The sequence below is a fragment of the Hippopotamus amphibius genome, chromosome X (assembly GCF_030028045.1).
Source record: "Hippopotamus amphibius kiboko isolate mHipAmp2 chromosome X, mHipAmp2.hap2, whole genome shotgun sequence".
NCBI classification, from domain to species: Eukaryota; Metazoa; Chordata; class Mammalia; order Artiodactyla; family Hippopotamidae; genus Hippopotamus; species Hippopotamus amphibius.
The window spans coordinates 94,502,208-94,518,950 of NC_080203.1; the positions used below are offsets into that span (position 1 = coordinate 94,502,208).

General features: G+C 49.1%; 1 protein-coding gene across 5 annotated transcripts; it reads right to left on the reverse strand.

Annotated features, from left to right (window-relative positions):
- Positions 1-5,555: 5,555 nt before the first annotated feature.
- Positions 5,556-13,874, reverse strand: FTSJ1 (FtsJ RNA 2'-O-methyltransferase 1). Of its 5 annotated transcripts, none has more exons than XM_057718828.1 (13): positions 13,630-13,874; positions 11,912-12,081; positions 11,567-11,636; positions 11,378-11,468; positions 10,949-11,027; positions 9,425-9,477; positions 9,286-9,339; positions 9,097-9,199; positions 8,910-8,993; positions 8,111-8,208; positions 7,820-8,017; positions 7,559-7,600; positions 5,556-6,122 (listed from the first exon to the last, which is right to left on the reverse strand). In XM_057718828.1, exons 1-12 carry the CDS (start codon positions 13,767-13,769, stop codon positions 7,568-7,570), a joined length of 1,173 nt encoding a protein of 390 aa, XP_057574811.1. In that variant the 5' UTR covers positions 13,770-13,874; the 3' UTR covers positions 5,556-6,122; positions 7,559-7,567. The 5 variants fall into 5 exon arrangements, 2 of the variants coding, with proteins under 2 accessions (XP_057574811.1, XP_057574810.1); XM_057718827.1 differs by having other exon boundaries at positions 8,111-8,214; XR_009050370.1 differs by having other exon boundaries at positions 7,559-8,017.
- Between the last annotated feature and the right edge of the window lie 2,869 nt (positions 13,875-16,743).

Here is a 16,743-nt window from a genome sequence, read left to right on the forward strand (position 1 = left end):
CACAGTGGTTAAGAATCTGCCTGCCAATTCAGGGGACACGGGTTTGAGCCCTGGTCTGGGAAGATCCCACATGCCCCAGTGCAACTGAGCCCATGCACCACAGCTAAGGAGCCTGAGCTCTAGAGCCCTCGAGTCACAACTACTGAGCCTGCATTCTGCAACTACTGAAGCCCACGTGCCTAGAGCCCGTGCTCCACAACAAGAGAAGCCCCCGCTAGCCGCAACTAGAGAAAGCCCACAAGCAGCAATGAAGACCCAATGCAGCCAAAAAATTTAAAAAAACAAAACAACAAAACAAAACAAAAAACAACGAAGGGGGCAGTCATGTAACTGTGAACAACATACATATCTTGGGATAGAGTGTTCAAGCAGAGGGGAAACAGCAGGTGCAAAGGCCCTGAGGTGGGAATAATGCTTTGGTGTGATTGAGGAACATCAAGGGGGCTGGTGTGGTTGGAAAGAATAGGTGAGTAGAGTAGAGATGCTGGAGAGATTGGTAGGGCAAGAATTATATATTATACTCATCTGCTAAAGGTGGAAAGCCAGGGCCCAGGGAAAGGCAGGGCTGGCCTGAGGTCCCACAGTGAGGTTGTCTTCACTCAATCCCCATGATTTCTCCCCAACATATCCTGTGTTTCTGGGGAACAGGAGGAGGGCTACCATGTGCCCCAGAGAGAATGAACAGCCCCCTGGGGAAGCCTGTCAAAGGGTTATGGTCCTGGCCCCTGGGCCCCCTGCCCTCCATGGCTCAGACTGATCTCTGATCTGACTTAAGGACTCCAGTCTGTCCTCACAGTCGCCAGAGGGTCCTGTTACAATCCAAGTCAGCCCACACCCTCCTCTGCTCAGACCCCTGCTCTGAGATCTCTCTCAGAGAAAAAGCCGAAGTCCTCCCTGTGGCCAGAGAGGCCCTACAGGACCAGGCCCCCGTCACCTCTCTGACCTCACCTCCTGCCACTCGCCCCCTTGCTCACTCTGATCCCACCACATGGTCTCCTCACTCTACCTCAAATGTGCCAGGTATGCTCCTGCCTCAGGGCCTTTGCACAGGCTTCCGCCTTTTGTCTGGATCACTCTTTCTCTAGATGTAATGCCTTCTGGGGTCACACTGTATGGATCCTCTCAGGGTCACATAGCCTGGGGTGTGGACACTCCTGGGATCAAACAGATGAGGGTGTAGACATTCACAAGGTCACTAGATTTGGGTGTAAACAGTCCTGGGGTCACACTGATTGGGATGTGGACCTCCTGGGGTCACATACCTGAATGTGGAGGCTCTAGGGATGTGGGCATGGCTGAGGTCATGCAGGAAGGGTGCGGCCACTCTTGAAGTCTCTTGGGCTGGGATGTGTTCTCCTAGAGTCCTACAGATTGGTGTGTGGACACTCCTGGAATCACATGGACTATGATCTGGTACCTCCTGGTTTCACACAGGCTCAACTTTGGACACCCTAAGAGTCACAAACTTTGGGGTCTGGACACTCCTGGGGTCACACAGACTGGGACAATGACATGATTGAGGACATACACTGGGAGCCACTGCAGTCAAATGACTGTGGCGTGGACACTGCTGGAGTATCATAAGCTTGGCTGTGGAGATCTCTGCAGTCATGCTGCTTGTAGTGTGGCCTCTGCTGGAATCACGGCAACCGAAGCAGAGATGCCTCTCAGGACAGGCAGATGGGGATGGACACTGGTGTGGTCACACCAAATTTGGTGTGGGCATTCCTCTACTCTAGTCACACTGAATGGCAGACCAACGCCCCTGTGGTCACAGACACAGAGGCATGGAGATTCCTTTGGTCACACAGATTGGGGGGGGGTATCCTCCCCTCCCCTGGGTCACCCAGACTGTAGACCCACCAGCAGTCACAGGCACGGGAGTGTCATACTCCTGTGGTCACACTGATGGGAGCACACCCTCCTGAGGCCACAGGCGCTGGGTGTAGACACGCTGCGCCAGAGACTGTGGGGTTTGGACAATATTGGGCCATGTAGCCAGTATGTGAGATTGGACACTGAGTCGAGATTGGACATTGTTTCTGCCACCAAAACTTAGGGGTGGACATTCCTGGGTCACAGGGACTAGAGTGTGGACCCCTCTGTGATCACACAGTTGGAGATGTGCACACTCACAGTGCCACTGAGACTGTGCTGTGGAAACTCCTGAAGTCACGTTGACTAAGCTGTTGCCACTCCTGGACTCTGACTGTGGGGTGGACACTCCTGGGGGTCACAGAGGCTTGGCCATGGATGTTTCTGTAGTCAAACATTGGGATGCGGACACAGCCAGGGTAAAACCCACTGGGCCCACCTGGGGTCACAAAGACAAGGGGAGGACATGTTTGTGGTCACATGCACTAGAGTGTAGACACCCCTCTGCTCACATTGGTTGGGATGTGGACACTTGTGGCATCATGCAGACCGGAGTTCAGCTGCTCCTAGGATGACAGGGACGATATAGTGAACGAGCCTGTAGGGCCACAGAGACTGAGGTGGGGATACTCCTCACTCCCACACCAGGTAGAAGGTTCTGGAATTGCAGGCTGGAGAGTGACACCCTGGTGGTCACAGATCCCAGGGCATAGAGACTTCATTGATCACACAGCCAAGGGTGTACCATCCTGGGGACACACGGACTAGGTGGTGGCCACTCTTGTGGTCACACAGAAAGTTGATCATCCTGGGGTCACACAGACTATTGTATAGACCCTTCTGGAGAAGGAGAAACACAGGCTGACTGTGGGTCCTTCTGGGGTTACATACACTGGGGTGTGGACACTCTCGGTGTTTCAAGTGCTGAGGAACGATCACTCCTAGGGGACACTGACTGGCAGGTGGAAAGCCAACGGTGACAGACTGGCGTGTAAACAAACAATGCTTTTGTAACACAGACTAGGGGTGTGTTGTAACACAGCAGGGGTGTGTTTGTAACATAGCAGGGATGCCCTGCTCCCCTCAAGACACACATTGGGGTCTGGAGACTCCTGGGTCACAAAGAGGGGGTGGACATTTCTGTGGTGACAAAAGCTGGCATATACCATTGGTGAGGTCACCCAGACTGGAATGTGGGCTGACGTACTTGGCAGTGGGCATCCCTGTGGTCAAATAGACTGGAGTCTTCACAACTCTGTGGTTGGAAGCTTTGGGATATGCACACTTATGGGGTCACACAGACTGTTTTGTTTTGTGTTTTTTTTCTTTAAGAACTTTTATTGAGATACAATTGACATACAATAAACTGCATATATTTAAAGTGTACAATTTGCTATTTCTTATTAGTAATGTATATATGGCAATCCCAATCTCCCAGTTCATTCCCCCCCCCAACCCAGACTGTGTTTTGAATACTCCACGTGTTGCACAGACTGGAGTGTATATCCTCCTGTGGTAACACGGACTACACTGTAGACACCATTGGTGGTGACAATGACTGAGGTGTGGTAACCCCTGGGGTTACAGTGACAGGGGAATGGACACCCACTGTTGTTACACAGTCTAAGCAATTGACAAACCTGCAAACTGACCAGGGCATGTACACTTTGGGGGTAACACAGGCTGTGTTGTGGAAAGCCTGGGGTCACAAAGACAAGAATAAATATTCATGTCATCACAGACTGGGGTGGAAACACTCCAGGAGTCACTCAGACTAAAGTATGTACTATACTGGGCACACGTGGTCTGGGGTACATACACCTCTGTGGACAAACTGACTTTGGTGTGGAAAATTCTGGGGTCACACTGAAGGGTGTGGACACTCCTGGAGTCACAAGACTAGGGCCAGACAGGTGGAGAGTGGGCACCCCTGAGGTTAGAGACCAGGCCTAGGCCAGGCAGGCCCCTCCTCAGCTACACATTTGGGGGTGTGGACACCACTGGCTCACACAGATGAGGGATTAGACACTGCTCCAGTCACAGAGACTTTTGGTGTATGCTTCTGATGTCACAGATGCAGGTGGACACAACTAGGGACACACAGCGGGAGGTGAGTATGCCCACAGGGTCCCAAAGGCTGGTGTGTGTATGCTCGCGGAAATTGAGACGTAGACACTCCTGGGATTATACACACTGGGCTGTCCACACTCCTGGGGAGTCACTGACTCTAGCATGGACACTGCTGAATTACCCGGTAATGGGTGTGGACACACCACCTTTTGTGTGGATACTTCTGTTTTACATTCCTGGAGTGACACAGACTGGGGTGTGTACATTCCTGTGGTCACACTGACGTGGGTGAGAAGACTCCTGGGTTAACAAGCTTCGGGGTAGCCCCCCTGGGGTTAGACTCAGTATGGACGCTCCTAGGGTCACAAAGTCAGGTACAGAAACACCTGGGATCACAGACTGGCATGTTGGTAGTCCTGAGGTCAATGGATGGGGTGTGGACAAAGAACAGTGATTTTTCTAAAGATATGCGAGTAAGCTGCGGAAACTGGGTCTGCCCACGCAGCTGGTGTTTGTCAGCTCCTGTTTGCTAAAATATAGAAATTCAGGACTGCAGTCATGGCAGACTTTCTGACTTTCCTTTTAAGAGAGGGGTTCTTAACATAAAAAAATTTCTTCTGGGGAGTTCCCTGGTTGCCTAGTGGTTAGGGTTCTGGGCTTTCACTGCCGTGGCACAGGTTCAGTCCCTGATCGGGGAACTGAGATCCCGCAAGCCACTCAGCATGGCCAAAGAAAAAAATGTCTTCTGGGGAACCCTTTGGCATCTGAGCTGCAGTGAACATGGCATCTGATCATGCAGTGAACATCAAGTCTGTGGACCCCTTCAGAGAATATTTTTGAAAGCATGCATGTGTGCATGCGTGCACACGCACACACACTCAAATACACAGGATTATTATGGAAATCAAATGAACAGTATGGAGGTTCCTCAAAAAATTAAATAGAACTACCACATGATCCAGCAATCCCTGGATCCCAGATATATACTTCTGGGTATATATCCAAAGGAGAGGAAATCACTACCTCGAAGAGTTATCTGCACCTCCATGTTCACTGGAGTGTTATCCACAATAGCCAAGATATGGAAACAACCTAGGTGTCTGTCAACAGATGAATGGATAAAGAATATGCACTATATGCATGACAGAATATCTTTCAGCCATAAAAAAGGAAACCTTGACATTTGTGACTACGTGGATGGACCCTGAGGGTGTTAAACTAAATGAAATAAATCAGAGAAACACAAGTACTATATGATCTCACTTATATGTGGAATCTAAAAATGGGTGAAGGTCGTCAAAAGGTACAACTTCCAGTTATAAATAAGTTCTGGGGATGTAATACACAGCATAGTGACTATACTTATCAATACTGTATTATATATTTGAAAGTTGCTAAGAGAGCAAATCTTAAAAGTTCCCATCACAAGAAAAAAAACTGTAACTATGTGAGGTGATAGATGTTAACTAAACCTGTGGTAGTCATTTTGCAATATATATATATCAAATCATTATGTTGTATACTTTCAACTTACACATTGTATGTCAACTATATTTCAATAAAACTAGAAAAATAGTACCATATTAAAATGAAACAACATTGGGATGCTATAATGTATGAACATTGTTTATTAGTACATCAAATTAAAAGATCTTATTCAAAGTAGTGACCAATGTGAACAATATTCTAAGATGCCAGCAACAATTGTAACATAACATAAAAAAGTAACTGTGATCTGTATTGGTGGAAGTTGCAGACACTGCTTTTACTATTGTGATCTGCTGCCGGCATTCAGATTTGGGAGTAAAGCTAAAATTTCAGTTACATTAGTGAAAATAAAGATGTACCATGTCCTTCCATCAAGTTCACAGATGCCCCTGACTTCTACCCAGGTTAAGAACCCCTGCTTTCAGGGTAAATTCTGGACATAATCAGGACACCGCTGGAAAGACTTAGAGAAGAGGCAAGACCCCACTCAAGAATCCCCTCTGCAGTGCAGATGAACACTCTGTGATGTTTCTTTCCTTGCTGTGTTCGTGGTGGTTGCTGCAGGTTCCCACTCAGAGCTTGTATGTTCAGGACTGGTTGATGAGATATTTCAAAACAAGTTCATCAACTCAAGTTCTGGTTTTCCTGACAGCAAACAGCTTCCGAGTCCTTATCAGATTGCCAGCTAACTAAAGGTCAAAGTAAAAGGAAGTTTTAAACCAAAATATGTTTCCCCACTGTCTTCTGCTATAATCATTGTTTGCTCAGCTACTAACATTTTTGTGAAGTTTTTTCCTTCACTTCCATTGTGAACCATAACACACAGAAAAATGCATAAAACATATAATACTCATTCTCTTTGATGTGTAGTTCTCCACTGGGAATAAACCAGGATTTAACGATCCATCCTATAGCTGGATGTTTGGGCTGTATCTAGTCTGGGGGTACTACAAATAGTGCTGGCTAGGAACATTCTAGTACTCATGTCTTAGGCGTGGAATTGGTAAACATGCAGCTTTATCAGATAACGGCTAACAATTTTCCAGTGGCTACACCATTATATGCCACCACTGGTGTATACAAGAGTTCCAACTGCTGCACATACTTCCAGATACTTAGAACTGTCAAGCTTTTCAGTTTTAGCTTGCGTTTCCCTGATGAGCAGCTTTTCATGTGCATATTGCCCATTCTCATATTTTCTTTTCCTTACTGATTTATAGCAGCTTTTTTAGTATCAAGGATACTATATATAGGGATTATAAGTATCTTTTCCCACTGTAATTTGCCATTTCATTTTTTTAAAGATGTCTTTTTCTACTTCTTATTTTAATGGAAGACTTGGTCTGAATAACCTGCAAAGCCATCGTCAGACAGGGATGTCCTCTAACATGGTATCCTGAGAATGAGAAGCCCTCCAGCACTGATAGGTTTAGCCCAGACTGTTCGAGGCAAACTGGCTCCTCACTGCTCCCTCACACACTAGGCACGATTCCACCTCAGGGCCTTTGCATCTGCTATTTCCTCTCCCTGGGATGCTCTTCCCCTAGATAAACACACAGATTCCCTCCCTCATCTTCTTCAGGTCTCTGCTCAAATGTTACCTCAGTGAGACCTTCCATGATAACCTTCTTAAAAACTGCAAACTGCCACCCCCTAGAATTCTTGATCTCTTTACCCTGCTTTAAAAAGTTTTTCATATCCCATATTACTTTTACACATTATATACATATATGTGTGTATGTACACAGAGAGATCGAGGTAAATAGATAAGTATGTGTATGTGTGGGTGGAAACTCCTGCATTCAGACTGTGTTATTGCTTATTACCTCTTTCCCAGACTAGAAGCTCTGAGGGCCAGGGTATTTGCCTGTTTTGTTCCCTGCTCTACCTTCAAGCCTAGAACAATGCCCAGCACACGGCATGTGTTCAATAAATGTTTACCGAGTGCCTCAATATGTAAAATCCTTAAAGCAGTTCCTGGCACATAAGATCAGGTGTTTTAGTAAAGGTTTGCTCTGACTGAAATCTTACCAGTTGACATAAAAATTTCCAAGGCGAACTTTTACTCAGTTTTTTCTTAAAGGTGCTGTTTACTCAAATTCTTAGATAAAAAGTCAAAATTTACCTTAACATGTTAAGCTGAACAGTTCATTTCATTGTCTTCCACCTACCCAAGGGAAAAAAAAAGGGACTGAGGTAATTGGCTAAGCTTTTCCGTTCACTATACCTGGTTTTACCTATTGATTCTTATAGCTATTGGGAAGCAGGGAAGAGAAGTTTGTCCCAGAAACCATGTGATTTGGGGCAGAAAGAGGCACATGAGGAGGGGGGGTCACTCTGGGCACAGAGAAAGGGCATTGAGGGCTGTGGGCCCATGTTTCCAGACCTCAGAGGCCACCAGGGTGTGGTGCTGTGGGGCGGCCAGGGACTGGGGCAACGTGTCCCCCGTGCTGATAGGGCAGTCCTGGGGGCGGATCTCCTTGGCCAGCTGCCCCTTCTTCTTCAACGTGCAGGCCTCCTGGTATGGTGGTGAGATGGGGGGCTGCGTGGGCGGAGTGTACTTGTATTCTGAGCCGTCCTCTAGCTGCAGGGACACATGTTGGGGAGGAAGGTGAGGACCTGGGAACCTAGGACAGCACCTCCCCCCCCATCCACCCACTGTTAGCTGGGCGCTTACATCCAGTGGGTAACTGCGGTCCGAGTCATAAGCGCTCAGGTCCCCGCAGGTCACAAATGGCACAATGATGCGGGTGGGACCATCTAATTGGTTGAAATCTGGATCTGACAAGCAGAGAGAAATGAGACAGGACAGGGCTGGGGTGTCTGGGACCAGTCGTGATTCACGCTGCACCCAGGATGGGTACCAAGGCCTCCCCAACATATCTACCAGCTACTCTTAGACTAGCAGAAATCCTTCATTTGGTTCAGATCACCTCCTCAGAGAAGCCCTCCATGATCACCCATTCTAAAACACACCTCCCCAAACTCACTTTTCTCCCATTGCACTTATGTCCACCTGCCATACAATGTCTGGACTGTGTCTCACTCAAGTGTGCTTGTCACAAGATCAGCTCTGTGCTTTTTCACTCCAGGGGCCAGTCTGAAGGCCCTCACAGGACAAAATCCCCACAGAGAGGTGGGGTTTCCACTTAGGGGCATGACTGAGTCTTCCTAGGCTAGCATATCCTTAGGCAGGTGGAGTCTCCCTTGGGGTAGGACTCAGGATCCTCCCACGACAGAATTTTCACCAGGTCCAAGAGTTACCACCAGGGGACTGGGCTAAAGATCCTTCTGGGACAAAATATCCACACAGGGGTGGAATTTCCAGAGGGTGTGGCTGAGAATCCTTTTGGAACAGAATTCCCCTAAGGGGCAGAGTTTCCACCCAAGGGTGGGGCTGAGGGCCCTCCTGGGACATAAATTCCATTGGTGGACAGACTCTCTCCAGGGATGGGGCCCAGGGCTCTGGCTCTCACCGTAAGAGTGGTCCAGCAGGGGTTTGGTCAGGTCCGGCAGGAAGCCCTCAGGGGGGTCATAACCCTTACAGACAGCAAAGGCCTCTGTGGGGAGAAGGTGGAGTGAGGGGCGACTGCCACCTCCACCCTGTGCGGCATGGGACCCTGAGATTTGCACCAATCTGCCTGGCCCCTCCGCCCCACTGACCAATGCTGGAGTTCCGGCTGCTCCTAGGCTTGGCACAGAGCACGCTAGAGAAGAAGACACGCAGCTGGCTGTAGATGAGTGTCACGTCCCGGCCTCGGAAGATCTGCGGGGTGGGGAGGCAGAGATGGAGGCATGAGGATAACCTCTGGAGACTCCTCTCTACCCCCTACCAGGTTCCCTGAGGCTTACCTTGGCCACAAAGCAGCCCCCTGGCTTCAAGACGTGTGTAGCAATGTTCAGAGCCTGTGGGCAGGACAGATGGCTAAGGCTGAGGTGGAGACAGCCAGGAGGGGGCCAAACTGAGGCAGGGGCAGCCAGGGTTACTCACGGCTAGGAGGAGCTGGGCCTGCATATACTCATCAACATCATGGAGGCCGGTTACTGCGGCAAGAGGAACAACGTTAGGGGGCCATCCAGTCTAGCTATTTTCCTGTCTCAGAGAGGTTAGAGCGCTAAAAACATTACCCAGGCTCTCTCACTGCTGAGGTTCTGCACGCAAATGACTGTCTGCCAATTAGATGCGTATTCTGAGCTCCTAACCCTTCGGCACTCATTTGCATTCTCCAAACAACCTTAGGCGCGAATATCGTAATCATCATTTCTACCTCCAGTCCAGACTGTTCCTCTAAACTCCTCTCAGATCAGAATGAACATTTCAGACTCAACACATCCAAAAACAAATTCCCAATCTTCCTGCCCAAACCTGCTCCTCCCATCATCTTTCCCATCTCATCTGATCTTTCCAGTTGTTCAAGCCAAAAACCTTTGACACACACACACACACACACACACACATCCTCCACTCTCTCCTCACACCCACACCCTCCACTCTCTCCTCACACCCACATTTAAGTCATTAGCAAATCTTCTCCACTCTACTTTCAAAAGATCTCCTCATCTCCAGCACCGTCATCACTCACCTGGAGGACTGCAGCGGCCTCCCCTCCCCAGGTCTCACCCCTCACAGCAGCCAGAGGGATCCTGTCACGACCCAAGTCAGGCACGGCCCTCCTCTGCTCACAACCCTCTCACGGTTTTCTCCACACTCTCATCTCAGTGAGGATCCAAAGTCATCAACACGGCCCAGAAAGAGCCACACAAGGATGTGTTCCCCGCCACCTCACTGACCTCACCTTCTACAGCTCTCCTGCTCACTCACTCTGATCCAGCCACGCTGATCTCGCTATTCCTCACACATGCCAAACATCCTCCTACCTCAGGGGTTTTGTACGGGCCAGTCCCTTTACCTGGATTGTTCTTCCTCCAGATGTGCCCCTGGCCCATTCCCTCCCCTCCTTTACGTCTTTGTGCTAAAGCCAAGGAGGCCTTCCCCACTTTATTTAAAATTCCTACAGGTACTCCCCTCTTCCTTCTCCTTTTCATTGATTTCCCCCATGGTACCTATCACCTTTGACATGCTACATAGCTCAATCATTTGTTTCCTTTCTGTCTGCTCCCACTAGTACACCAGCTCCGTAAGGCCAGAGATTAGAATTTTATTCATAAATATTTTCCCAACATGTACAACAGGTGCTCAGTAAATGTGCTGAATGGATAGATGGCTGACGGACTGAAAAAAAATAAAACAGTGAACAGTAAGATGGAATTGGACAGTTGCAGAGAGATGAGCAATAAGAAGATGAAAGATGAAAGGGTGGACAAAACCCAAATGGTAGAGTGTGGGGAGGGAGAAGACAGAGGCAGAGAACAGGAAATGGAGGTAGGGAGAAGTTGCCAGATGTAGGAACAGCTGACGGTGGAGGGGAGAGGCAGTAAAAGAAGCCAACGGAGGTTGGACATACAGAGAAGGACACAGAGACTCCCGCCTGGCCTCCCAATCCCTGCTGTTTACCATCAGGAGCCCCGTCGCACACCACTAGGTCCGCGGGGCAGCCCTCAAAGTGCTGGATGATCTCCTTGGCAGTGGACAGCTATGGAAGAGAGGGAGGATGAGTGGCCCCAAGGCACCCCCTCCACAGCCCTCTAACCCCACCTGCCCTTGGCCCTGGCCCACAGCCCCTGGGTCAGCCAAATTCCCAGGCTTTGCCTAAGACCGGGCTCCATCTCAGAGATCATCTTTTGCTGTCTCTCTGTGATGACAGCTGGCTGGCTCTGTTTCTCTACTGTTACTCTCTCTTGGGATCTCTCAGTTACTCTGTCTCTGTCTGTCTTTCTCAGTCTGTTTCTTTGTCTTTTTCTTTCTCTCTTCCACCTGCCGTAGCCCCCAGGTTGGGGGGACTTTGCCCAGGATACACCCCAACACCCCAAGCCATGCTCTCACCTGGGTGATATCCCCCTGGATCTGTAACACACCTGGTAGTGGAGCCATAGCCTGAAGGTCCACAGCCACCACATGGCCTGACCCCTGGCCCCTGTGGACAACACGGTCCATGTCAGCCCAGTTTTCACTCCTGGTCCACCCTCCATCTAACCCGCCCTCCTGGCCTCCCATCTGGGACTCCACACTCACCCAATCTTCTGGCTCAGCACCTGGCTCCAGCTGCCTGGGGCCGCGCACAGGTCAACTGCCCGAGTCACGCCTGAGCACACACAGGAAAGTGTAGTGGTCAGCTGCACCCACCCCTCCAACCTGGGACCCTGCAAAATTCACCCTTTTCCCCTGGGGAGCACCCCTATCTATCTGCTGCCCAGATGCCCAGCTCCTTTCGAGTACCTGCCCATCTTTCTGCCTGGCCCTTGCCCCAAAGACCCTCCAAGTCAGCCCACCTAGCACAGGGAGTTCTGTACACCTAGCCCACTTGTCTCTTCCCTTCGCCCGCCCCATCCCCCAGTGACTCGCCCGCCAAGTGGGGACCTTGGAAGAGTTGGAATTCCTCGTCAAGTTGTAGCAGCTTGAAGGCACTGCGGGCACGCCAGCCATTCTCCTTGGCTAGGCGGTAGTAGACATCCCGCTTGTCCTTTGACGTCCGTCCCATCTCACACACTGTTTGCCCAGGGACCTGCCAACAGTAAGCTGACGCCGCCCTATATCAGTAAGTGGGCCATCACCTACCTCTGCAGGGCAGTGAGAACCACACAAACTAAACCAGGCCCATCTGACCCATGTGACAGCTCACTCAACAGGTGGGAAGGCTGGAGTCCAGTCACTAACTCCACTGACCTCACTGAGCCTGAAGGACCCCATCACGGAGCTCTCAGGCTCCATCGCTCACCCCAGACTCCATCAGTAACCCCAAGATCCCCCCAAAGATCCCACAAACCCAACACTTAACTCATAGATGACCTATTACCGACCCTGACCACCTCCCACTGCCGTCACTCACACAGCACAAATTAAACCCCACTATAAACCTGTCTCTGTCCACCTTATCCCCAATAACACCTGTCTCCCCAGCTCTCCTCATTGCCCCTAGAGTCATAAAGCCCTACTAGCCCCCCATCAATCCCTTGCTTTCACCCCATTATCCTCATACAACCTCACTGCTCTCCCCACCTCCTTAATCTCTCTCCCCTGAAATGATTAGGCCCCCAGTAATTTCTTTATCACTACATCTTTATCACCTCCCCATTAATGTCTGCGGGATCATGGCGTATTAGTTCCCCATTGAGCTCTCAATTACTATGACTTATCAGCCCCCATTAACTCGGCCCTCCAATGGATCCTTCATAGATCACACCACTAGCCCCCTGTAACCCTTCATTACCACACACCTTAATCCCTGATAATCATATATCAGTTCCATATTGTCCCCTCACTGCTCACCTTTCTCCCCACCCAACAATCACTTGATGATCCCACCCAACAGCTTACTATCACCCTCTCCTTGCTCACTCTGTTCCCATTAATTCTTCAATGATCATGCCATCATCACCCACTAAAATCCTTTGATTACAACACCCCTTCAGCCTCTCATTCTCTATTCTTTGATCATTACTCCCTTCAGTTCCTTGCTCATGACCCTCACCAGCCTCTATTATTCCCTCCACAGCCTCACCATTATGCTTTCAAATCACTATGCCCCACCACTCTTCATTAACTTGTTGAATATCATACCTCCATCACTCCCTCAGGGATCACTCTCCTACCTGCCTTCCATTATCTTCTAGTTGCCCTCTCTACCATCCCCTCGTCAATTAACGAACACATCCCACGGGCCTGCTTGAACACATCGACTAAAACATGCCTATTAGCCCTCTCTGATGCCCCAATAACACTCCCACGCAGCCCACCAAACCCTCACACCCATCCATTAACAGCCCTCTGTCTACACCGCCGGTCCCTCCCCATCATTCCCTCAAAGCCCAGGTCCCCACTGGGACCATAAGACCCCCTTCAAAGCGGTTCCGTCAGTATCTGAACCCCTGCGCCTTCCGCTCCCCAAGACCATCCCGCATGAGTGGTCCCCTTCTCCAGACAAACCTTGGCTCTGGAGCCTACCCGGAGCCAGCTGCTCGGACTGCACAGCTGCAGCGCCGAGGGCGAACTTCCCTCCTTTCCTCACCGGCGGGACAGGGCAGGCATGCCTCAACCGTCTCGACCGGGACTCACGTCCTCCGCGCCCCAGGGCCTACCTTAAACTTTGGGAGTGGGGAGAAGCGGAACGAAGGAGGCCAGTCCGCAGGCAGCCCAAGCCTCGGCAAGAACGCAAACCAGTGAGAAATCGTAAGCCTTCAATTTGTGTTCTTAGTTGATACGAATGTCTGTCGCGCATGCCTAACGACGACCGGAGAGTAGCAAGCCTGTCATCGTGGACCTCGTTGGCTCGCGCGAAGCCGGGACCCGACCTGAACGTACCACGTGAGTTCCGGCATCTCGCGCCGACGTAACCGGTCTGGCGAACTGCCGTTCCCAGCATGCAACGGGCGCGAGCGAAGCCGCCAAAGTCGCGCCCGGCGTGGCCAAAATGTCGCGAGGCACGAGAACTGACTTTGTTCTTTTGTTACAAGACAAAAATCGACGTGCTCTCCGCCCCTCCCTTTTTGTACAACAGTATTCCTTGAGGCTGTGGACTACATTTCCCAAGATACAACGCGCACGGCGGCCCCTATTCATTTTTCGCTTGCGGCGAAGTGCAGTTAACTCGGGTGGCGAACTTGAGAGGCAGGAGAGTGAGTTAATTAAGTGCGCGAGCGCGCTGAAGCAGCTGCGCTGCAATTTCAAATCTACTTCCGCTGGTTGATAGCGCCTTGGGACTGCTACCGTCTCAGAAATTGTTTCTCCTTTTGTAAAATGGGGATAGTAAATAGTACAGACTCCACAGAGGGTTATTGGGAGGATTAAATAGGTGTAGTTCAGCACACTGTCTGTAGTTCTTTGTAATTCTGTGCTCTTCAAACACTTTTAACTCGGACCTAGAAAAAAAGACTGCATCTCGACCCAGTGCACAAGCAAATATAGTAATGGAAACATTTATTATAGCGTTTACCATGTGCCAGGCACTCTTCTGAGTGCTCTCAGTGGTGTGCTGGTAAATGGTTAACAATCAGCTCTTTAGGTAGAGAGGGAGAGGAAGCCCTGATTTCTAACATTTGCCAGTTTCCATGGTTTACATACTATCATCTTGTCAGATTTCAACTTACCAAGGTGTAGTCACGGAACACAGTCTGGAAGAGATGCAGTAGTGCACCATTGTGTATTATTTCTACCATACAATTAAAATAGGGATAAATGATCTCAGGAGCATGGAAATAATGAAAAGTAGTAAAATAATAATTAAGAAGTGATGAGTTTTGAGTATCACCTTTTAAAATCTAATTTATTTAACTATGAGTGTATATAATTTCATTTTTAATGATAGCTGTGTTTTCCCCAGTTTACAGATGAGGAAAAGGAGACAAAGGAGAAAAAAATATATACATATATATGTACATATATGAAATATTAGATATATAAACATGCCATTTACTGTGTATATGATATAGAAATATACAGTGATGTCTAATATTTACTAGTATATAAATTATATATTAGTAAACAAATAAATATAAATATGCCATTATATGGAAATATATAATATATATTTATGCATTTTTCTATAGTGTATGTATTAAATATACATCTTATACAAATGTATGTGCTTATATATATATAAATCTGCTAGTATCTATATATATCTATTTACTAAAGTAACTGTACTAAATATAAATATACTATTAAGTATATAAAGATATAATGTTATGTTAGGTGGTGAGAAAAGCTTGAAGAATAATAAAGGAGGGTGAAAGGAATGGAGGGTAACAGGGCTTGAATTGCTGTTTTAGACCGTGTGGTCAAGGGAAGGCTTTTTGGTGAGGTGACACTTGAGCTGAGACCTGAAGGGGAACACACCCTAGGAATATTTGAAGGAAGAGCATTCCAGGCAGAGGCAACATCAAGCGCAAAGATGCTGAAGTGGGAATGAGCTTGGCAAGTATTCAAAGAACTGAAAGATCGATTCATCATTCCCTAGAAATGTGAGCTTCGCTAGGCAGGGGTTTCTGTTGTTTTGTTCACTGCTGCCTCCCTGGCGCCTAGAATAGGGCCCGGCACACAGTTGGTGTTCAATAGATGTTTGCTGAATTCACCCTTTTGTTGCTTTGTTCCTTCACTCGTTCCCTAGTGGTGTGCTCCACATTTATGTGGGGCCCTGGGAGGAGGTGTAGATAGCCGCGCAGAGACCCTGGAGAGCCAGGGAGGAAGCTTGTCAGCGAGTTCAAGGGCGTTGTGGGGGGCGATGGGAACACGGCTCCCCTGCAGAGGTGAGCAAGTGTGAGAAAGCAAGGGTTCAAGCCGCCAGGCACTGCTCCACAGAGAGGAGGGGGTGCCAGGCATTGGGGGCCCATGTTCACCCTGTGGGACACTTCCCACGTCCTGTTTTCTTGCCTCTCACAAAGAGGATGTTTAATTTTTTGCAAAGAAACTTGCTTCCTCCAGCAGGGCTGGGGGGATTGGGGGACAGGAGCCAGGCTCTGAACTCCCCAGGCTCTTCCCGAAGTGGGGTGTCCGCCTGCAGCTCCCACCCAGCACCCCACTGAGTGTAAAGGTGTCCTCCCCTCAGCCTCCTGGAAAGGTCAAGGAGAGGGGAGCTGCCAGGCCGCCCCTGTGCCGGAGGGCATCTTACCACGTGAGGGAAAGACGGGGGTGTTCCAGGCACAGGGGACCAGACACTGGCTCAAATAACCTTGCTGTCCAGGGACTGCTTTGAGGGACGGAAGAGTTATCCATGAAAGTTGAAAGGAGGGATTAGAATCCTAAATCCAGCTCAGACGAGGGCTGCTTTCACTGGCAGAGAAGAGTTCATTAATTCCTTTCACAAAGATGTTATTGAGTGATTACTGTATGTCAAGCATTGTTCTTAGTGCTTTACCTGTATTAATTCATTCAAATCTTCCCCATGGCCCTGAGTTAGGCAGTAGTAAGCCCTCCAGAAGCTAAGACAGTGAAGTTTCGAAACTTGCTCCCGGCTGCACAGCTCCTAAGTGGCAGAGCTGGGAAAGCTCGTGCTGTTAACTGCTCTGCTCTGTGGCTCCGTCTCCTGAAGACTGCTGATCAGTGTTTTAACCGAAAGCAGGGGTCTGCTTAGGAACATGGACAAGAACCTAAACTGACATTTAATAGATTCAATAGGAATCCCAAATGTTACACGAGGGTCTGCTTTACTGAACCAACAAGAGCCTTAAATGACCCTGAGAAAGGGCCCTGCTTTG

Excerpts from the sequence above, each read along its gene's own strand:
- FTSJ1 (XM_057718827.1), bottom strand. The coding sequence starts at position 13,769 with ATGCGCGACAGACATTCGTATCAACTAAGAACACAAATTGAAGGCTTA. Across the intron at positions 11,637-11,911 it reads GGAATTCCAACTCTTCCAAG|GCGTGACTCGGGCAGTTGAC; the intron begins GTCCCCACTTGG and ends GTGTGTGCTCAG. Across the intron at positions 9,478-10,948 it reads GTGCGACGGGGCTCCTGATG|TAACCGGCCTCCATGATGTT; the intron begins GTAAACAGCAGG and ends CTCTTGCCGCAG.